This window comes from Rhinatrema bivittatum, chromosome 8 (assembly GCF_901001135.1).
Source record: "Rhinatrema bivittatum chromosome 8, aRhiBiv1.1, whole genome shotgun sequence".
In the NCBI taxonomy this organism is placed as follows: Eukaryota; Metazoa; Chordata; class Amphibia; order Gymnophiona; family Rhinatrematidae; genus Rhinatrema; species Rhinatrema bivittatum.
This window is the reverse complement of record NC_042622.1, coordinates 234,671,763-234,689,303: the sequence shown is the minus strand read 5'-3', so window position 1 is coordinate 234,689,303 and position 17,541 is coordinate 234,671,763. Positions and strand designations below refer to the sequence as shown.

The 17,541-nt window shown below is 47.7% G+C and overlaps 1 protein-coding gene across 1 annotated transcript in view; it reads left to right on the top strand.

Annotated features, from left to right (window-relative positions):
• Positions 1-17,541, top strand: part of TEX45 (testis expressed 45) — a 201,636-nt gene that overhangs the window by 24,481 nt on the left and 159,614 nt on the right. Inside the window, exon 3 of the mRNA XM_029614122.1 lies at positions 16,110-16,210. Coding sequence (XP_029469982.1) covers positions 16,110-16,210 — 101 coding nt within the window. The remainder of the gene's footprint in view (positions 1-16,109; positions 16,211-17,541) is intronic.

The following is a 17,541-nucleotide window of genomic DNA, read 5'->3' as shown; positions in this document are numbered from 1 at the left end:
CCCTTGGTCTGACCCAGCATGGCAATTTCTTATGTTCTTATGTAGGAAACGAGCCAACACTCCTCTACCCGCCACATAGGCCACCCAAGTGGCTGGGGCTACGGACTTCTTTATTAGTCTCCATTCTTCTGACCTAGCCTCCAAAGGTGCTCCAGAAAATGCTCTGCTTTCAACTTCGCCTGCGGGGCCAACGCTCTGAAGATAAAAGTTTCATAAATAAATAAATAAAAAATCTTCCATTTGAAACGATAGAGGGCATCAGCGATAATGTTTTGAACTCCTGGGATATGCCTAGCTTTAATGCTAACATTCCTCTGCAAACACATACCTGCTAACTCCTGTAACAGTGCAGAAACCTTCAAGCACTTTGCTGACAAGCGGTTAATCACTTGCACCACCCCTAGATTATAGCACCAGAATACTTATTACTTAGCTTGTCCCCCCAAATCGCTAACTCTGCTACAATGGGGAATAACTCCAAAAAGGTAATGTTTTTGGTAATGCCCTTTGACACCCAGTCCTGCAGCCACGGCTCAGCACACCACTGTCCCTGAAAATAGACTCCAAAACCGGTGGACCCTGCTGCATCAGAGAATAGCTCAATATCCTGATTCGATATCTCGCTGTCCTGTATCATATAGATACCATTAAAAGACTCCAAGAACACCTACCAGACCCCTAATTCGTCCTTAATTCTGCGCATCACCCTTATAAAATGATGCCCCGCACAAATTCCCACTGTAGCCATTGATAACCTCCTAATGAAAGCCCTCCCCATCGGAATGACCCGGCAGGCAAAATTTAGTGACCCGATCAAGGACTACATCCGTCACAAGGATACCTTGGTCGATCTCCTCACCTCCTGCACTAACTCCCTCAACTTTTGCACTTTATCCCCCATTAATCGTGACACCATTGTGCCCGAGTACAACTCAATGCCTAAAAAGTTCAACTGCATGGAGGGCCCTTCCGTTTTATCTGGCGCAATCGGCACACCTAACCGTCTTGCCACCTCTATAAAACCTTCTAACTGCTCCTGGCACTGATTGGACTGACTGGCCCCCACAAACAAAAAATTGTCCAGATAATGCAACATGCTGTCACAATGCGTATGTTGCTCTGTGACCCATTGCAAAAAGGAGCTGAAGGCTTAAAAGTAAGCACACGATACTGCACAACCCATCAGTAAACAACGATTTAGGAAAAACTGCCCTTCGAAGGAAAACCCCAGTAACGGCTCGCTCGCCGGATGTATGGGCAACAGCTGAAATGTGGACTCAATATCCGCCTTCGCCATCCATGCGCCCCGATATGCCTTCGGCACCAGGTCTAACGCGGCATCGAATGAGGCGTACCGCACCAAACATTCGCTCTTGGGAATGAAATCATTAACTGACGCACGTTGCGGGTAAGAAAGATTAAGGATTAGCCTTATTTACCCGGTGTCTTCTTTGGGATGACAGCCAATGGAGAGAGGTGCATCCTACTAAACGGCGGCTCCTCGAAAGGCCCCACTATCCATCCTAAGCTCAGTTCCACCTGTAATTTTGCCCTTGCTACGTCCGCTAACCTCACCACTGACCTTGCGTTTTTTACCCGTCGCCCGGTCCTCCAAAAAACTGTAATACAGTAAAATTGCCACCCTCTGATTCGGCTAATGCCTTAACCACGCCCGCAACTCCTCTACCACCACTGGTGAATCTGCTTTCGTCAACCAAACCTCACTGCTTGCCCCCCCCCCCCCATGGGGGGGGGGGGCAAGCAGTGAGGCTCCGCCAAACGTGGCGCACACATGCAATCTGGGAACAAACAAGTGGTCTTGTTAAATCTCCAGCATACATCCAACCCTCTGACCGCTGCTTTGACCCCCATCCCTGCTTTAATATTACTCCCTGCAGCCCGAAAGGAGCTTGTCCCTCCTTTCCTGCTACCTGTATTTGCCGTCCCGATGAGCCCTGCACTACCACTCCCTACCCCTTTGCTCCACCTGTGCTCTTGTTGGTCATCTGAGTAAGCCACAGATGAATGTCCTGCATACCCACGACATATGGCGATTACCCGCCATTTTATCCCTGAACTTATCATCATAATTGAGCCATGCCCAACTTTCATAGTCCTTAAAAGCTCCTAGTATGCTATCCGTGTATGCCAATAATGGCTTGTACTGTGCTGGCTCAAAGTGACCCACTTCATTTGCCAAACACAAGAACCCCCTGACCCAATCCAAAATATTTGACACCTTGGGACCCGCTGCTTCATCTTTTCCCCTTTTCTTACTTTTCTTTTTATCCTTCCTTCCTCCCTGTCTGCCCTCCAATAATTTGAAAATATTAATGTACTTCTGCTTTCAAATACACCTCTGCAGCTTCCTAGGTACTTCCTCCTATAGTTCCGTCAATGATGCTAACGCGGAATGCCCCATGTCCTGCCTAGGGCCCTCTCCTAATCCTACTCGCCTATCCGCCTCTGATTGAGATGGATGTTGAAGATGATACTGAGCTAGTATCGGACTCAGAACTAGGCTGACGTGCCCTTTTTCCTCTTTTTCTCCTTACCCACTTTCCTCGGCTCCCCAGTAAGCTCCAATTCACCAGCTCTTGCTCCCAAAAATCTTCTGCCTGCCACCTCGGGTACTCTGTCCAAAGCTGGCGAACTTCAATGCTCCCATCTTTCCATGAGCCGCGAGAATGCCCTTTCTCTCCAGGCTTCCTGCTGGGACGTGCCGTGATAAGCTGGACCTGGTGGATCTGTAGAAACAGACACACAGCCCTCAGAACTGCCCCTGGACCTGTAATCCGGGTGTCCTCTCGCACCCCACCCTCTGCCACCAGCCGCTGAAACCCCCGCTGAGGCTTCCGCACCCTCGCCCTCTCCACCTCACCAGCCCTGGCAATGCGCACCTGCTCTAGCACTTCTCCTAGAAACCATCCCCATACCACTTTGGCCAACCTCCAAAACCTCCCCATCCTCAGTAACCCCTGCCCGCCATCGGGAAGGGAGGGCTCCCTCTGGGCTGCATACCTGGAAAGCTGAAAGAATCCTGTTGGTTGTGAAGGGAATCTGCTCAACCCTCTCTGTGACGCCCTGCTGCGTGTAGCGCTATGTCCTGCACCGCCTCCCACTGCATCGCTGGGCAGGCGGCCTGTTGGCCCCGACGCCCACCTTTTGCTTTTTTGGGTGGCACTGCATGCACCTGTACTGCGGTGCGGAGTGTTACCACGAGGGGGGATGCCTACTGGTATATAACCCGGGGTCTGCCCATCAGCTGTGGATGCAACCTGTCCCCTAACGCTTTTTCTGGGCAATGGAGCTTTTCCCTTGCTCCTGCCATGGCTAGGTGTCCCCCTGCGGGACTCAAAGCTGCCTCCCGGGTGGGAGGCGGGGGGCTGGGGGGGGGGGGGGGGAGAGGGAGGGTGATGGGAAAATTTGGTTCCGGAGGCATCCAGGGAAACTTCTGGGTAGCATTCTTCCCCAGGTCTGAGAGGGGAGGTGGGGGGACCGACCTCCAGGCCACTCTCTCCTGAACTGAAAAGGGGGCGGGGTGGTACACTTGCCTTCGCTGTGGAGAGGTCTGCGGATTTGGAGGAGGCAGACACCTGCCCTGAGATCCTGACCTGCGGCTGCCTGAGGGAGGTTGAGCCGGGGGGGACCGCGATCACGTCCACACCTCTGCATGCTCAGGATGAGCTTTGAAGTTTCCCTATTCTTTATTTTATTAATTTTTTATTAATGGCCTAACCCGCGTTTTTATTTTATTTTTTGAGAAAAGGCAGAAAACATGATTGCAGACTGCCTCTGCAGCTAGCTGAGTCCGTCTGGCAGAGAACATGCCATGTCACCGGCTGGCTGCCTGCCACGACCAATAGCTGTGCAGCGATTTAATCACTGCACTCACTGGCTGTTGTGCGCCCCCCCCTCGCTCCACCCCTCCCCCTTCCCTACTTCCCACTGCTGCGCGCTTTCCCCTAGTTATGTTTAGTAGCGCAAGACGAGCCTGCGCCACTGTTCATTTATATAGCTTGCTTTAAAAACATTTTTTGACAAGTTTCTGAAAGACAGGTCTATTAACAACTATTAGCAAAGTAGGCTTGAGGGATGGCCCTTTTCACCTCTGGGAGCTGGCAGTGAACACCAGGGAATGGATCTTCCCATTAGAATATGTTGGGTATTTCTTACAAGTGACCCAGACTTGCCATTGTCAGAGACAGAATGCTGGGCTAACTTAGCATGACATTTCTTAAATTTGTATGTTCTAATCTACCAAATGGCTTCTCGACTGACAGGGATGTTCTTGGATCAAACCACTCTTCATTAAGTCTCAGGGCTACATAAATACAGTTATAATCCTATACCTTATAACTTTATTCTTTCCAGATTGTGATAACTTTTTATTAGAGCAACATAAAACTGATAAAGAAGGATTGGTGTACATGAGCTTTGGAAGCTACCTAGGCCTCTCCTTCAAATGAAACTATTCACATACATCAACATTTTCTGGTTTTTCAAACGTAAATTTACTTCTCACAGGACAAGCAGGATGGTAGTCTTCACATATGGATGACATCATCAGGATGGAGCCCAATCACGGAACACTTTTGTCAAAGTTTCCAGAACTTTGGCACCTACTGGGCATGCCCAGCATAGCATCAACCCTGCAGCCAGCAGGGGTCCCCCTTCAGTCTTCTTTTTTCCGTGCAGCGGTAGCCACGCGGGTTAAGGAGCTCTTCAGAGATTCCTGACAGGAATTTTCCTCACGGAACTTTGTTTGTTTGAAAAATTTCAAAAAATGTTATCCCACAGGGGTCCCCATATCGAGGTCGAACGGTAATTTCTTTTTTTTGGAATTTAAGTTTTATTAGAGAAATATAATAGAACGTATACAAAACCATCAGCATTCAGCGATAAAGGTACAATGAAATGTAAACAGTATAATAAACACACTGAAAAACTTTCAATCAGTCTCTTCGTTTCTCATTTAATCCCCTCCCCCCCTGATTCCCATGGGATCATACATTGGTAAAGAAAAAGGAAAAGGTTACCAAAAATAGAATCTTTCCTGATGCTATAAGGTAAGCTAGAGGGAGTTCACCTTTAAGATAATGCAGAAGTATATCAAGCCAGCATCTGCTGCTGTCTCCAATTTAGGAATGGGTTCCAGGTACGATGAAATACCCCGAGTTGTTTCCGTCTATGGGCTGTTATCTTACAAAGAGTAAAAAGTTTGGCCACCCGCGATTGAATCATTGCCATAGTTGGCATTGCCTTATCTTTCCAACGTAAAGCAATCTCACAACGAGCGGAAGTGGCCACCAATTTAATGAATCGCTGGATTGATCTATCCCCCTGGGCATAAACCGAATTCAGTAAAGCTACTGCGGTAGTGAGTATTATAGACATATGTAGAATATCCGTAAGCCAACTATCCAGGCTCTTCCAAAGCTGTGAGACAGTGGCACACTCCCACCACATATGAAAAAAGGAGCCCCTTTCCCCACAGCCTTTCCAACACCTATCGGAGCCTGCCGGATATATTTTATGCAGCTTAGAGGGGGTGTAGTATCATCTATATAATAGTTTAAAGCTATTTTCTAGTAACATGGCCGATATCAATCCTTTACTTCCACTAGTAAACAATTCATCCCAAAAGTCCGTTCCCTGGGGAGCACCGAGATCCACCTCCCATGAGGTAATAAATGTTGGTTGCACACGAAAGCCCTGAATGAGTGATTTATAAATTTTTGACATCAATCTTTGGACTTTATCAGCAGACTTACAAAAATTCTCAAATAAAGAGACCGGTTTGACCAGGTCCACTTGTATACTAGAGGCACGTGCATAACTATTCAACTGAAGATAGTGATATAATTCCTCTTGGGGTAAGTCAAATCTAGCTTGCAGAGTCGGGAACCCCACCCAAGCTGAATTTTCCCAAAGGTGACTATAATTGTATATGCCTTTGGTCAGCCAAATTTTAAATATTGTGTCTGCTCTACCCTCTAGGAAATCCTGTGAATAGAAAGGAGAAAGGAGGGCAGACCCTGTTTTATCACCCACTAACGCGGGTTTCCATTTTTGCCATATTTGCAAAGTGCACTGAATTGGGGTGGACAATCTATCCAATTTAGGCCAAGATCTACTAGACTGCCAAATCAAATTAGTCAAGGGGAGCGACCCCATAAGTTCTTGTTCCAAAATTGCCCAAGGCTTTCGATTAGACATTCTATGCCAATCTACCACAGCCCGTAATTGAGCCGCTACGTAGTATCTTAAAAGTTTGGGTACTGCAAGACCTCCCTTGACCTTAGGTTGGTACAAAACCTTTTGTGCTACCCGAGGCTGTTTACCCCGCCATAAAAATTTCATTATCCTGCGCTGCCATTTAAGCAGCACCGCAGTCGAATGGTAATTTCTTTGCCCATTTGCGGCCGATTCCCATCGAGTTTTTCCCTCGCGGCCTACCGACCATTGACCGCATTACGGCTAAATTTTGTCGAAGCCATGGCGTCGGGATTCCGTCCATGCCCCAACTGCACTAGAACAATGTCCATCACTGACCCTCACACGGTCTGTGTGATGTACTTAGGGTCCGGCCACGATGTCCTTACTTGCACCAAATGTGCTCAAATGACACCAAAAGGTCGTAAGGCTTGACTCAATAAAATGGGTCTTCTCTTTCGGCCAAAAACCCTGACTCCATCGATAGCTTCGACGTCGTCTGAACCAGTGCTGTCTACGTCATGCCAGCACCGGGAATCCGCTGCTGTCCGGCTATGCCATTGTTTCCTCCCACTCTGGAACCGGGTATTCATGCCCCAGGTTTCCCTGAGGAATTGGATCGGATGATCCAAGAGGCCATCTGCAAAGCACTCCAGGGCTTCCAACTTCCATCGATACTGATACCGGTTCCTCCGGTCACCGATCCGATGCCTATGGCGCTGGCACCGCTATTGGCTAAAATGGACAAGATAATTGTGTCCTTCCACGGGTGGATCTGAGAGACCCGACTCCTTCCTCGCCAATTCCCTTGTCATCGGAGGAAGATGAAGAAACACCGCTCTTCATTCCAGCATCGGGAATGCCACCACTGACACATCTATCGATGTCACTGATTCTATCGGTGCCTCCCTCGATGCCTCCCTCGATGCCAGCCATACCACCATCGATGCTCTCGATGCCTTCGATTCCTCTTTCGGGACCATCGATGCCCAGGACAGGGCCTTCAGGAATAACCCCGTTACTTCCTTCTGAAGAACATTTGGGAGCTGGTGATGACCCTTAAAATCCTTGAACCAACAATTCATCCAGGATTCTGATGATCTATCTTCCTAGCCCTCCCCTCTTGATGAAAGGAAGCGCTCTCCTCCAGAGGACCTGTCCTTTATTAATTTTGTAAAGGAGATGTCTGAAACAGTCCCATTCCAGCTTCAGACAGAGGAGGACTCTAGACACCAGATGCTAGAGCTTCTACAATTTCTCGATGCTGCAAAGGAGATCATGTCCATCCCTATTCATGACATCCTTTTGGAACTTTTGAAGAGAAGCTGGGAGCACCTTGGCTCGGTGGCACCTGTTAACCGAAAATCAGATGCCACCTACTTAGTTCAGTCAGCCCCTGGCTTCCAAAGAACTCAGTTGGATCATCACTCGGTGGTTGTAGAGTTAGCCCAGAAGAGGTCCAGACTCTCCAAACCCCATTCATCCATTCCCCCAGGGAAAGATCAGAAGTTCCTGGATGCATTTGGAAGACGGGTATTTTATTTATTTATTTATTTATTTATTTATTTATTTAAGTTTTTTTATATACCAACATTCAAGACAGTAGTCCCATCATGCTGGTTCACAAGAAACAGGGGTGCAGTTATAATGTATTCCATGGATCAATGCTCATCTCTCGTATTGCATCCTACCAACTCTACATGACCCAATATAATAGGGCCTTGTTCACGAAGATTCAAGTCTTTGCTGAGGCCTTACCTCTGTAGTTCCAGGGCCAACTTCATGCCCTAGCACAAAAGGGCTTAGATGCTGGCAAGCATGAAGTACGTTCAGCGTATGACATCTTTGACACTGCTTCCAGGGTGTCGGCAGCCGGTATCAGTGCAAGGAGATGGGCCTGGCTGAAATCTTCAGACCTTAGACCAGAGGTACAAGACAGATTGGCTGATTTGCCCTGTGCGGGGGATAATCTTGTTGGTGAAAAGATTCAAGAAGCAGTGGCGCAGCTCAAGGACCACCAAGAGACTCTGCGCCAGCTCTCCTTATTGCCTTCTGATCCCTCTTCTTCATCCAAAAGATCTTTTAAGAGGGATTCTAAGAGACAATTCTACTGGCAAAGGAGATACTATCCCCCAGTGTCCAGGGGTTGACCTTCTAAGCCTTACCAAAAAGGCCAACCTAGGAAGCCTAGAGGGTAGAAGTCACAGCCAGCCACTCAACCAGGTCCAGCAGCAGGTTTTTGACTCCTTTCTAGAACACAGTACCCAGCTTCCACTTCCGACCATTCCAGTCGGCGGCCGGTTGTGCCACTTTTCCAGCCTATGGCACACAGTCACCACAGATCAGTGGGTACTTGCAGTAGTGTCCAAAGGTTACCACCTCAACTTTCTCTCTGTCCCACCGGATTCCCCGCCTCGGCTGACGTGGGGAACATCCGATCATTCACCACTCTTGGAGCAGGAGGTCTCCCTCCTCCTCCTCCAGTCCCGAGCGATAGAACCAGTGCCCCTCTCAGAACAGGGGCAAGGGTTCTATTCCAGGTATTTCCTGATACCAAAAAAGTCAGGTGGGGGGCCCAATATTGGATCTTCGCACTCTGAACAAATACCTACAAAGAGAAAAGTTCAAGATGGTGATCTTGGGTTCTGTACTTCCCCCTTCTTCAAAGCGGAGACTGGCTCTGCTCTTTAGACCTTCAGGATGTCTACATGTACATTTCAATTCCTCCGTCACATCGCAGATTCCTGCGATTCCTAGTAGGCTCAAAACACTTCCAATATCAAGTGTTACCTTTCGGCCTAGCATCTGCCCCACGTGTCTTCACCAAGTGCCTTGTGGTGGTAGCGGCCTACCTCAGGAGTCAAGAGTGTCCACGTCTACCACTATCTGGACGATAGGTTGATCAGGGCTCCCTCTCGGCAAGGCGCATTGACGTCCCTTCACTTCACTTTACATTCCCTGATCTCCCTGGGTTTTCTCATAAACTATCAAAAATCCAGACTAGTTCCTTCGCAAACTCTATTGTTTATAGGGGCCGATTTGGACACTCTAAGAGTGAAAGCTTTCCTACCTCAGGATCGAGCTCTCACTGTCGCTTCTCTGGCTTTTCAACTGCAGTCTCGACAACATTCAACTGCACGTCATTTCCTCATAGTATTGAATCATATGGCCTCCACAGTGCATGTCACTCCCATGGCTTGCCTCACCATCAGGCCTATCCTGTAAAGTGCGGCCGCGTTTACCCTGCTCCTAAGCCGCTTCTAACTCACGTTCCGGCCGCGTTAGCCCTTCCTGCGATCCCGAATCCCCTTTAACCTACTCCTACCGCGTCCTAAATTCCCCGGGTAACCCCTTCCGCCCGCGGCATGTATATTGCATGCAAACGAGCGAATTAGCTCGATATTGCATGCAAACGAGCCAATTAGCTATTCCCCTAGCATCCCGTAACCCGCGCCCCGACTAACGCTACCTTTCCCTGCCGTTTTGTCGCGCGTTTAACCTGCAAACTTACCGCCTACCCTGACCCAGGCGGTAGAGGCAGGGGTAAGGGTAGGTGGCAAGCTTTCCCCCAGCCCCCGCTCACCTGCCCCGGCCGCGATCATGGGTGCCGGTCTCCGTGGCAGCCCCAGTCCTCTCCCCTGCTCCCGAAGCCCCCGAAGTCCTCTCCCCTCCTCCTTCGGGAGGAGGGGAGAGGACTGGGGCTGCCACGGAGACCGCTTTCCCCGTGCAAGTAAGTTGTTTCGCCGCTTGTCTCTTCTCCCCCCTCCCGGAGGGCGGGGGGAGAGAGAGACAAGCGGCGAAACTGAGCAGCGAAGCCCGAACCCGACCCGGCGAATCCCGGACCCGACCCGGACCCCCAACCCGGACCCGACCTGACCGCTGTCAGTCTGTTCTCCCTCCTCCCGGAGCAAGGCTGCTTTTCGCGCCCTGCTCCGGGAGGGAGGAGAAGAGATGACAGCGGCCAAACTAAAAAAAAAACAAAAGCTTGTCTCTTCTCCCCCCTCCCTCCGGGAGGGGGGAGAAGAGACAAGCGGCGAAACTGAACGACGAAACTGAGCGGTGAAGCTAAAAAAAAAAAGAAAAGCAATTTTTTTTTTTCAAAATTGACAATTTTGGTTTTTTTCCAAAAGCGACTTACTTTTGGGATCTGTCAAGATCCCAAAAGTAAGTCGCTTTCAGACGCCTGCACAACTTACTTTTTTGCAGCCATCATCAGTGACACGACCTGGCTCCGTAGCTCCTCCCGACAAGATGGCCGCCTGCATGGGGAAAGCGCGCAATTGGCCGCTCAAGACGTGACGTCACGATGTCACGTCTTGAGCGGCCAATTGCGCGCTTTCCCCATGCAGGCGGCCATCTTTGTCTTCGGGAGGAGCTACGGGAGGCAGATCGTGTTCCTGCTCAGGGCTGCTGGCTACAAAACAGTAAGTTTTGCCGCTGAAAAGTTTTTTGCCGGTGTCCGGGCTGGGGGAAAGCTTCGCCGTTGTCAGTGTCCCCCCTCCTCCCGGAGCAGGGCGGAAAATCCGCCCTGCTCCGGGAGGAGGGGGGACACTGACAAGTCGTTTCGCCGCTGTCTTCGCCGTTTGCTTCGTCGCTGTCAGTGTCCCCCCTCCTCCCAGAGCAAGGCGGCTTTTCGCGCCCTGCTCCGAGAGGAGGGGGGACACTGACAAGTCGTTTCGCCGTTGCTTCTGCGCTGTCGCCGCCCTTGCTTCCTGGTATCTGTCATTCAAATGACATTTGAAATGACAGATACCAGCGTGGCGTGAAGCCTTAGGCCCGCGCACCCAGGATCCTGTATAGGCGCTCTATCCAGTATCCTGGGTGCGCGGACCTAAGGCTTTTCGGACGCGGCTACATTTACATACAATTAGGCTTCAGGATCGAGCGGTAGGTGAGCTGCACTGTGCGGGCGGTAACGCGGGTTGCCGTAGGCACTAACGCAGCTCTTCCTACCGCTCGGTACTGGATAGGCCTGCATGAGAGTAATGCAGTGGACTCTAAGATTGCAGTGGACTCAGTCTTCTCAGCCAATGCCCTCTACAATCCGCATCACCAAACAGCTCCGTCTATCACTAGCTTGGTGGGCAAACCAATCCAATCTGGTACAGGGCCTTCCATTTCAGATTCCAAAACCTCAAATAACCTTGACAACAGATGCCTCCGACCTCAGCTGGGGAGCACATGTTGGAAACCTGCAAACTCAGGGCATCTGGTCTCCAGAGGAGCTTTGTGCAATCAGTTATTTATTTATTTATTTATTGATTGATTGATTGATTGATTTGAAAACTTTTCTATACCATCGTTAAGTTAGATAACCATCACAATGGTTTACATAAGGGCACAATAATGAAACATATGGGTGGTATAGATTACAAATTGGTCATGTGCCATCATTGTACGGTAACAATTCATAATAATAAACTAAGTGTGTATGTTAAGCCTGTTTGTTAGGAACATAGGCGGTTTGGTTTTATCATTACTATGCATTGGTAGGTTAAAAATAACAGCTTCTAGCTGTTTTTCTCCTTCTCTCTATCTTTATAAAAGCTTGTTAAAAAGCCAGGTTTTCAGATTGGTTTTGAAGATATGAAGATTTGAAGATATGCTCTCAGGGCTTTTCAGGATCACCTCTCCAACCAGGTCATCCTGATTCAGACCAACAACCAGGTGGCCACATGGTACATCAACAAGCAAGGGGGAATGGGCTCCTACCTTCTGTGTCAGGAAGCTGCACAGATATGGGCGGAGGCCCTTTCCCACTCGATGTACCTCAGGGCCACCTACTTGCCGGGAGTGGACAATGTGTTGGCGGACAAGCTGAGTCGCACTTTTCAACCGCACGAGTGGTCCCTCAACCCCACTATAGCGGACTCAATATTCCAACATTGGGGTTACCCTCACATAGACCTCTTTGCGTCAATTCACAACCGCAAAGTAGGGAACTGCTGCTCTCTCACTCGCAGCCAACACCACCAGCCCAGAGATGCTTTCTCCCTCTCGTGGGCCAGCGGTCTCCTTTATGCTTACCCTCCATTTCCACTCATTGCAAAGGGACAAGGGACTAATTATTCTCATAGCCCCTCATTGGTTACGCCAGGTCTGGTTTCCAATTCTCCACAACCTATCAGTACACCGGCACATTCCTCTGGGGAAGGACCCGCTTCTGATCACTCAGAGCAATGGCTGCCTTCGTCACCCCAACCTCCAGGCCCTTTCCCTGACTGCCTGGATGTTGAAAGGTTAATACTGCAACCTCTTAACCTTTCAGAGCCAGTTTCCCGTGTCCTAGTAGCTTCACGAAAGCCTTCCACAAGGCAATCTTATCGTTACAAATGGAACAGGTTTGCGGTATGGTGTACTTCCATGTCCATCGATCCCTTCACTTGTCCCACACCGAAGTTTCTGGACTATCTCTGGCACCTGTCAGGCCTCAAAACTTCTTCTATCAGGGTACATGTCAGTGCGGTAGCCGCCTTCCATAAAGGTGTGGGGGATGTACCCATTTCAGTACAGCCCCTTGTCATATGCTTTTTGAAGGGCTTGCTTCACCTTAAACCTCCACTGCACCCTCCGGACCCTTCTTGGGACCTCAACATGGTTTTGGGAAGGCTCATGAAACTGCTGTTTGAGCCTCTCCAATCCTGTGATCTCCGCTATCTCACTTGCAAAGTGATTTTTCTGTTGGCGATCACATCGGCTTGCAGAGTTAGTGAGTTACAGGCCTTAGTCACCTACCCTCCTTACACTAAACTCCTGCATGACAGGGTAGTTCTTCGCTCTCACCCAAAATTTTTGCTTAAGGTAGTATCGGAGTTTCATATCAATCAATCCATTATACTACCCACTTTCTTTCCCAGGCCCCACTCAAACCCAGGAGAAGGGGCTCTGCATACCTTGACTGTAAACGTGCTCTAGCTTTTTATCTAGACTGTACAGCTGCCCACAGGAAAGGCACCCAATTGTTTGTTTCCTTTGATCCCATCAAATTGGGCAAACCTGTGGGTAAGCATACTAGGGATGTGAATCGTTTTTTGACGATTTAAAAAAAATCGTCAGATATTTTTTAAATCGTCAAAAATCGTTAGAGTCGCGATACAATAGAAATTCCCCCGATTTATCGTTGAAAAATCGTAAATCGGGGGACGGGTGGTAGGGCAGGAAAACCGGCACACCAAAACAACCCCTAAACCCACCCCGACCCTTTAAAACAAATCCCCCACCCTCCCGAACCCCCCCAAAATGTTTTAAATTTACCTGGTGGTCCAGTGGGGGGGTCCCGGCGCGATCTCCCGCTCTCGGGCCATCGGCGCCATTTTGGCTGCCACTAATATAAATGGCGCCGATGGCCCGATAAAAAAAAAAACCACCCGACCCTTTAAAATGACCCCTTTAGCCTCCCCCACCCTCCCAAACCCCCCCCCCCCCCCCAAAACCTTTTAAATTACCTGGTGGTCCAGCGGGAGCGCGGGGAACGATCTCCCGCTCTCAGGCCATCGGCTGCGTTAATAAAAAGGGCGCTGATGGCCCTTTGCCCTTACCATGTGACAGGGCAAAGGTAGCGCCGGCGCCATTTTGAATATTGGCAATACGCCTGAGTGCAGGAGATCGCTCCCGGACCCCCGCTGGACCCCCAGGGGACTTTGGCCAGGCTTGGGGGGGCCTCCTGGACCCCCACAAGACTTGCAAAAGTCCAGCGGGGGGTCGGCGAGCGACCTCCTGCACTCGGGCCGTATTGCCAGTATTTCAAAATGGCGCCGGCGCTACCTTTGCCCTCACTATGTCATAGGGGCCGACCATCACCTTCGCAGTGCCCATTATTGTTTAGACAAGGCTGGCAGACAAGATTCCATCTTCGGCCAGTCTGTGCTACGCAACTTATTTGCGAACTGAGGTACCAACATCCTTCCACCAACACGGTAGGGTTCAGGATGCCCTCTACCAAATTCCACCCCAGTTCTTGTGCCTTATTGCACGTCTTTGGGTACATTTGGTGCATTGCTTGGGCATCCTCAGCTCGGTACTCACCCATATGTGAGGACTACCATCCTGCTTGTCCTGTGAGAAAGCCCATAGGGCAGCAAGATGTTAGTCCTCACGAAACCCACCCGCCTCCCCGCGGAGTCGGGTTCGCTTACGATTTATTATTTTATTTTCGCTTGTACTTTTACTATAAGACGAGACTGAAGGGGGACCCTGCTGGCTGCAGGGTTGATGCTATGCTGGCATGCCCAGTAGGTGCCAGTCAAAGTTCTGGAAACTTTGACAAAAGTGTTCCTTGATTGGGCTCTATCCTGATGATGTCACCCATATGTGCGGACTAACATCCTGTTGTCCTGTGAGAACACCTGTTACAGGTAAGCAACTCAGCTTTATTTATTTTAAGATTTCTAGACTGCTTCCCCAGTCCACAAAGGGAGCACCCAAGATGGTGTACGGCAAAAATAAAAAAATAAAATCCATGAGCAATAAAACAATAAATGCAATAAACATATTTAAAAATAACACAGAAAATAAAATTAATAGAAACCAAGAAGTAAAGGCAACAATGACAAACAAACATACAAATGTTCAACAGCACCTTCAGAACCATCCATCTACCCTGTTTAGTCATTTAACTTAAGGCTTGTATTCAGCTTTATAATTTCTTCAGCCACTTTAAAAGCAAAGTCTGGCCATCTGAGAGATCCCACCCTGGCAGTGTTTCAATGATGGAACGACTTCTTCAGGCACAAGTTGAAGAATAGACTGAACCACTGATATTTCATTCAGACATGGTCACTAATGCCAGATGTAAGGACTTTGCCAGTACTGGGCTTTCTCAAGTGGCCAGATCTTTGGTTTTAAAATGGCAAAAGAAATTGTATAAACTGACATTGTTTTACTACTTTTTCACGCCACTAAGATTTGACTGCTGCTTCTCATATGGCACCTAGGGAACTTCATTTGGTAAGTTTTTGGTATTGAACCACTTCTTTGCCAAACAGTTGGATAAAGCATTTTTTGCTTCCAGAATAAGTTTTTATCTGTATGAAAAATTTAAAGACTGGGATATGATAATACTGTTTGTATCCTAGCTGTATATGTTGTCTGTTCTGCAAGGAATATACCAGTAAATTAGTACAATAAGAGCCCTTGTCTTTTGCACTCATTGTATTTCTATTTAATCAGGGCTTTAGCTGTAATGCGAAAATATTTCAGAAAATTTCCTATATCATTTATGAATGCCAATTATAAATCTACCCTGATTAGGCTGCAAGTACACAAATTAGATGAAGGGGGTTTTTAGCCCTTCGTCAAGAGGTTATTGATTTAGGTTTTTCTTTTATGCTTAAATCTCCTTGTAAGTGCGTCCTAAAAAGGGGTGGAGAAATATTTATCTTTTTTTCCTCTGAACAATTAAAGACCTTTATAGATTCGAAGAAGCCAGCTACATCTACGCCCATTAATGCATGAAGTAAATATGTTGTTTGTCAGCGTACCATGTTTCTCTTCTCTGAATTTTCTATTTTTAATATACTCTCCTTGAATTGCGTGGGGTCCAATATAGAAATTATTGATTTTTGGATTATGAGAAATATATGTTAAGCAATTGACCAAGTGGCAGTTCCTATGGTTTAAATTGGAAATGTTTATCTCAGCTTTTTCGATTTTGCAAAAATGATGAATTTTTGTAATGGAAAATGATAAATAAAGAATTGAAAAAAAAAAATCAGGGCTTTAGCTTTTTAGTTTTTTTGGTAGTTGACACTTGGTTTTGAAACCAATATAAGGTATCACAGCCTAAAAAGAATCCAGTTCATTTTGGGACCAGTATGGCTACTAAGATTCGTCCTTGTGCTATCAGTTGATTTAATGTAACCTGACTTCTTTTTTTTTTGTTTGTTTTCATGCAGCAAACCTTTTCTTCTCTTGTATTTGGGGACCCCATTCATATTTATGAAAATTCATCAGGGCAGAAAAGTGATTACCAGCACCCTGAAGTAAAATTTCAGAGGTATGGCAAGGAATGAGAGATTTAATGATATCTTTTAATATGCTCTGTTCTCAGAAACCATGCCTTCCCTCCTTCATGTTTTTTCAAAGCCATATAAGCCATGAGTTGCTCTTGTGTGGTTTGATGCAAGATTCCTGTTTACACATCTTAAGTTTTGTGGTTGCCATGTTAGTCCACTTGAATATGGAGAAATAAGGGTCAACAAACAAAGTGTAGGTGATATCTTTGTATTGGCTAATAAGAAGTAGCTTCAGACAGAAACTCAGAAGGTGAGAAAAATGGTGCAAAAACCTTGTATGATCCCATGATGCAAATTGTATAAGAACATTTCATAGGACACAGCTATCCACCTAGGAAAGACATTCATATTATAGGGTTCACATTCATTTTGTTTTGTGCATACAGTAGATATCATACACTAAAGATGGATGCTACATTGGTGAGCCAATAAAAAGGTATCACCTATAATTTGTTTGACTCTTATTTCTGCTTTATACATATTGGACTCAAGAGAGTGTGCTTTACTAGATTGTTAGCTTTATTTCTGAATGAAGAAAAGTAGACTTGTGAGTTGCTATATCTGTGTGTGTGAAACCTCTAATAATTTTGCATTTAGCATCCAATTCACATCAGATTTTCAGTACATGGGAGGGAGTCCAAGAATATTGTGATAGGAGCATGTTTATTTTTGATTCACTTACATAATGTGGCATTCCAGAAAGTAGGGCCATTCGTTCTGTGTGGAATTTCTTGTTTTCTATTGATAAAGGCAGGGCTGAATTAACCATTCCTGTACATACCCAGATCAGTCCAGGGCTAGTGGGTTATGCACTCCCACAGCAGATGGAGTCAGAGAGCAAAGCTTGGAGGGCACTGGTATCCAAGTGTGCCACCTGCAGCTCATCAGTATTCTCTGACTCCAGCAGATGGTGGTTGGGTATACCTGTAGCTCTGTGTGAGATGGATTTTTATTGCTCCCTGAGGTGCTAGGTTCAGTGTCTGGGCCATCCCTCAGGTAGAGCCGGGCGAACGGGGGGGTTGGTTACCCCTGGCAGTTGCTAGCCCGTGTGGTTCCGGGTCCCCTGATAGCCAAGGGACTGGCTCCCTCAGCGACCCCGAAGGCTCCACCTCAGTGTCTGCGGTACAGGGAAGGTAGCCCTTTGGGGATTTTTATTCTATTATTCTTAGCTTAGGCTTTATTTTTTTCTCTTACTAGACGTTAAAGTTTTTCTGTAAAAAAACAGCTCCAAGTTTCTGTTCACCGTGGTCCCAGGGTAAATCAGTCTGCTCGGTGGTGCAAGACCTAGGCAGATCCCTGAAGAGGAGGGGAG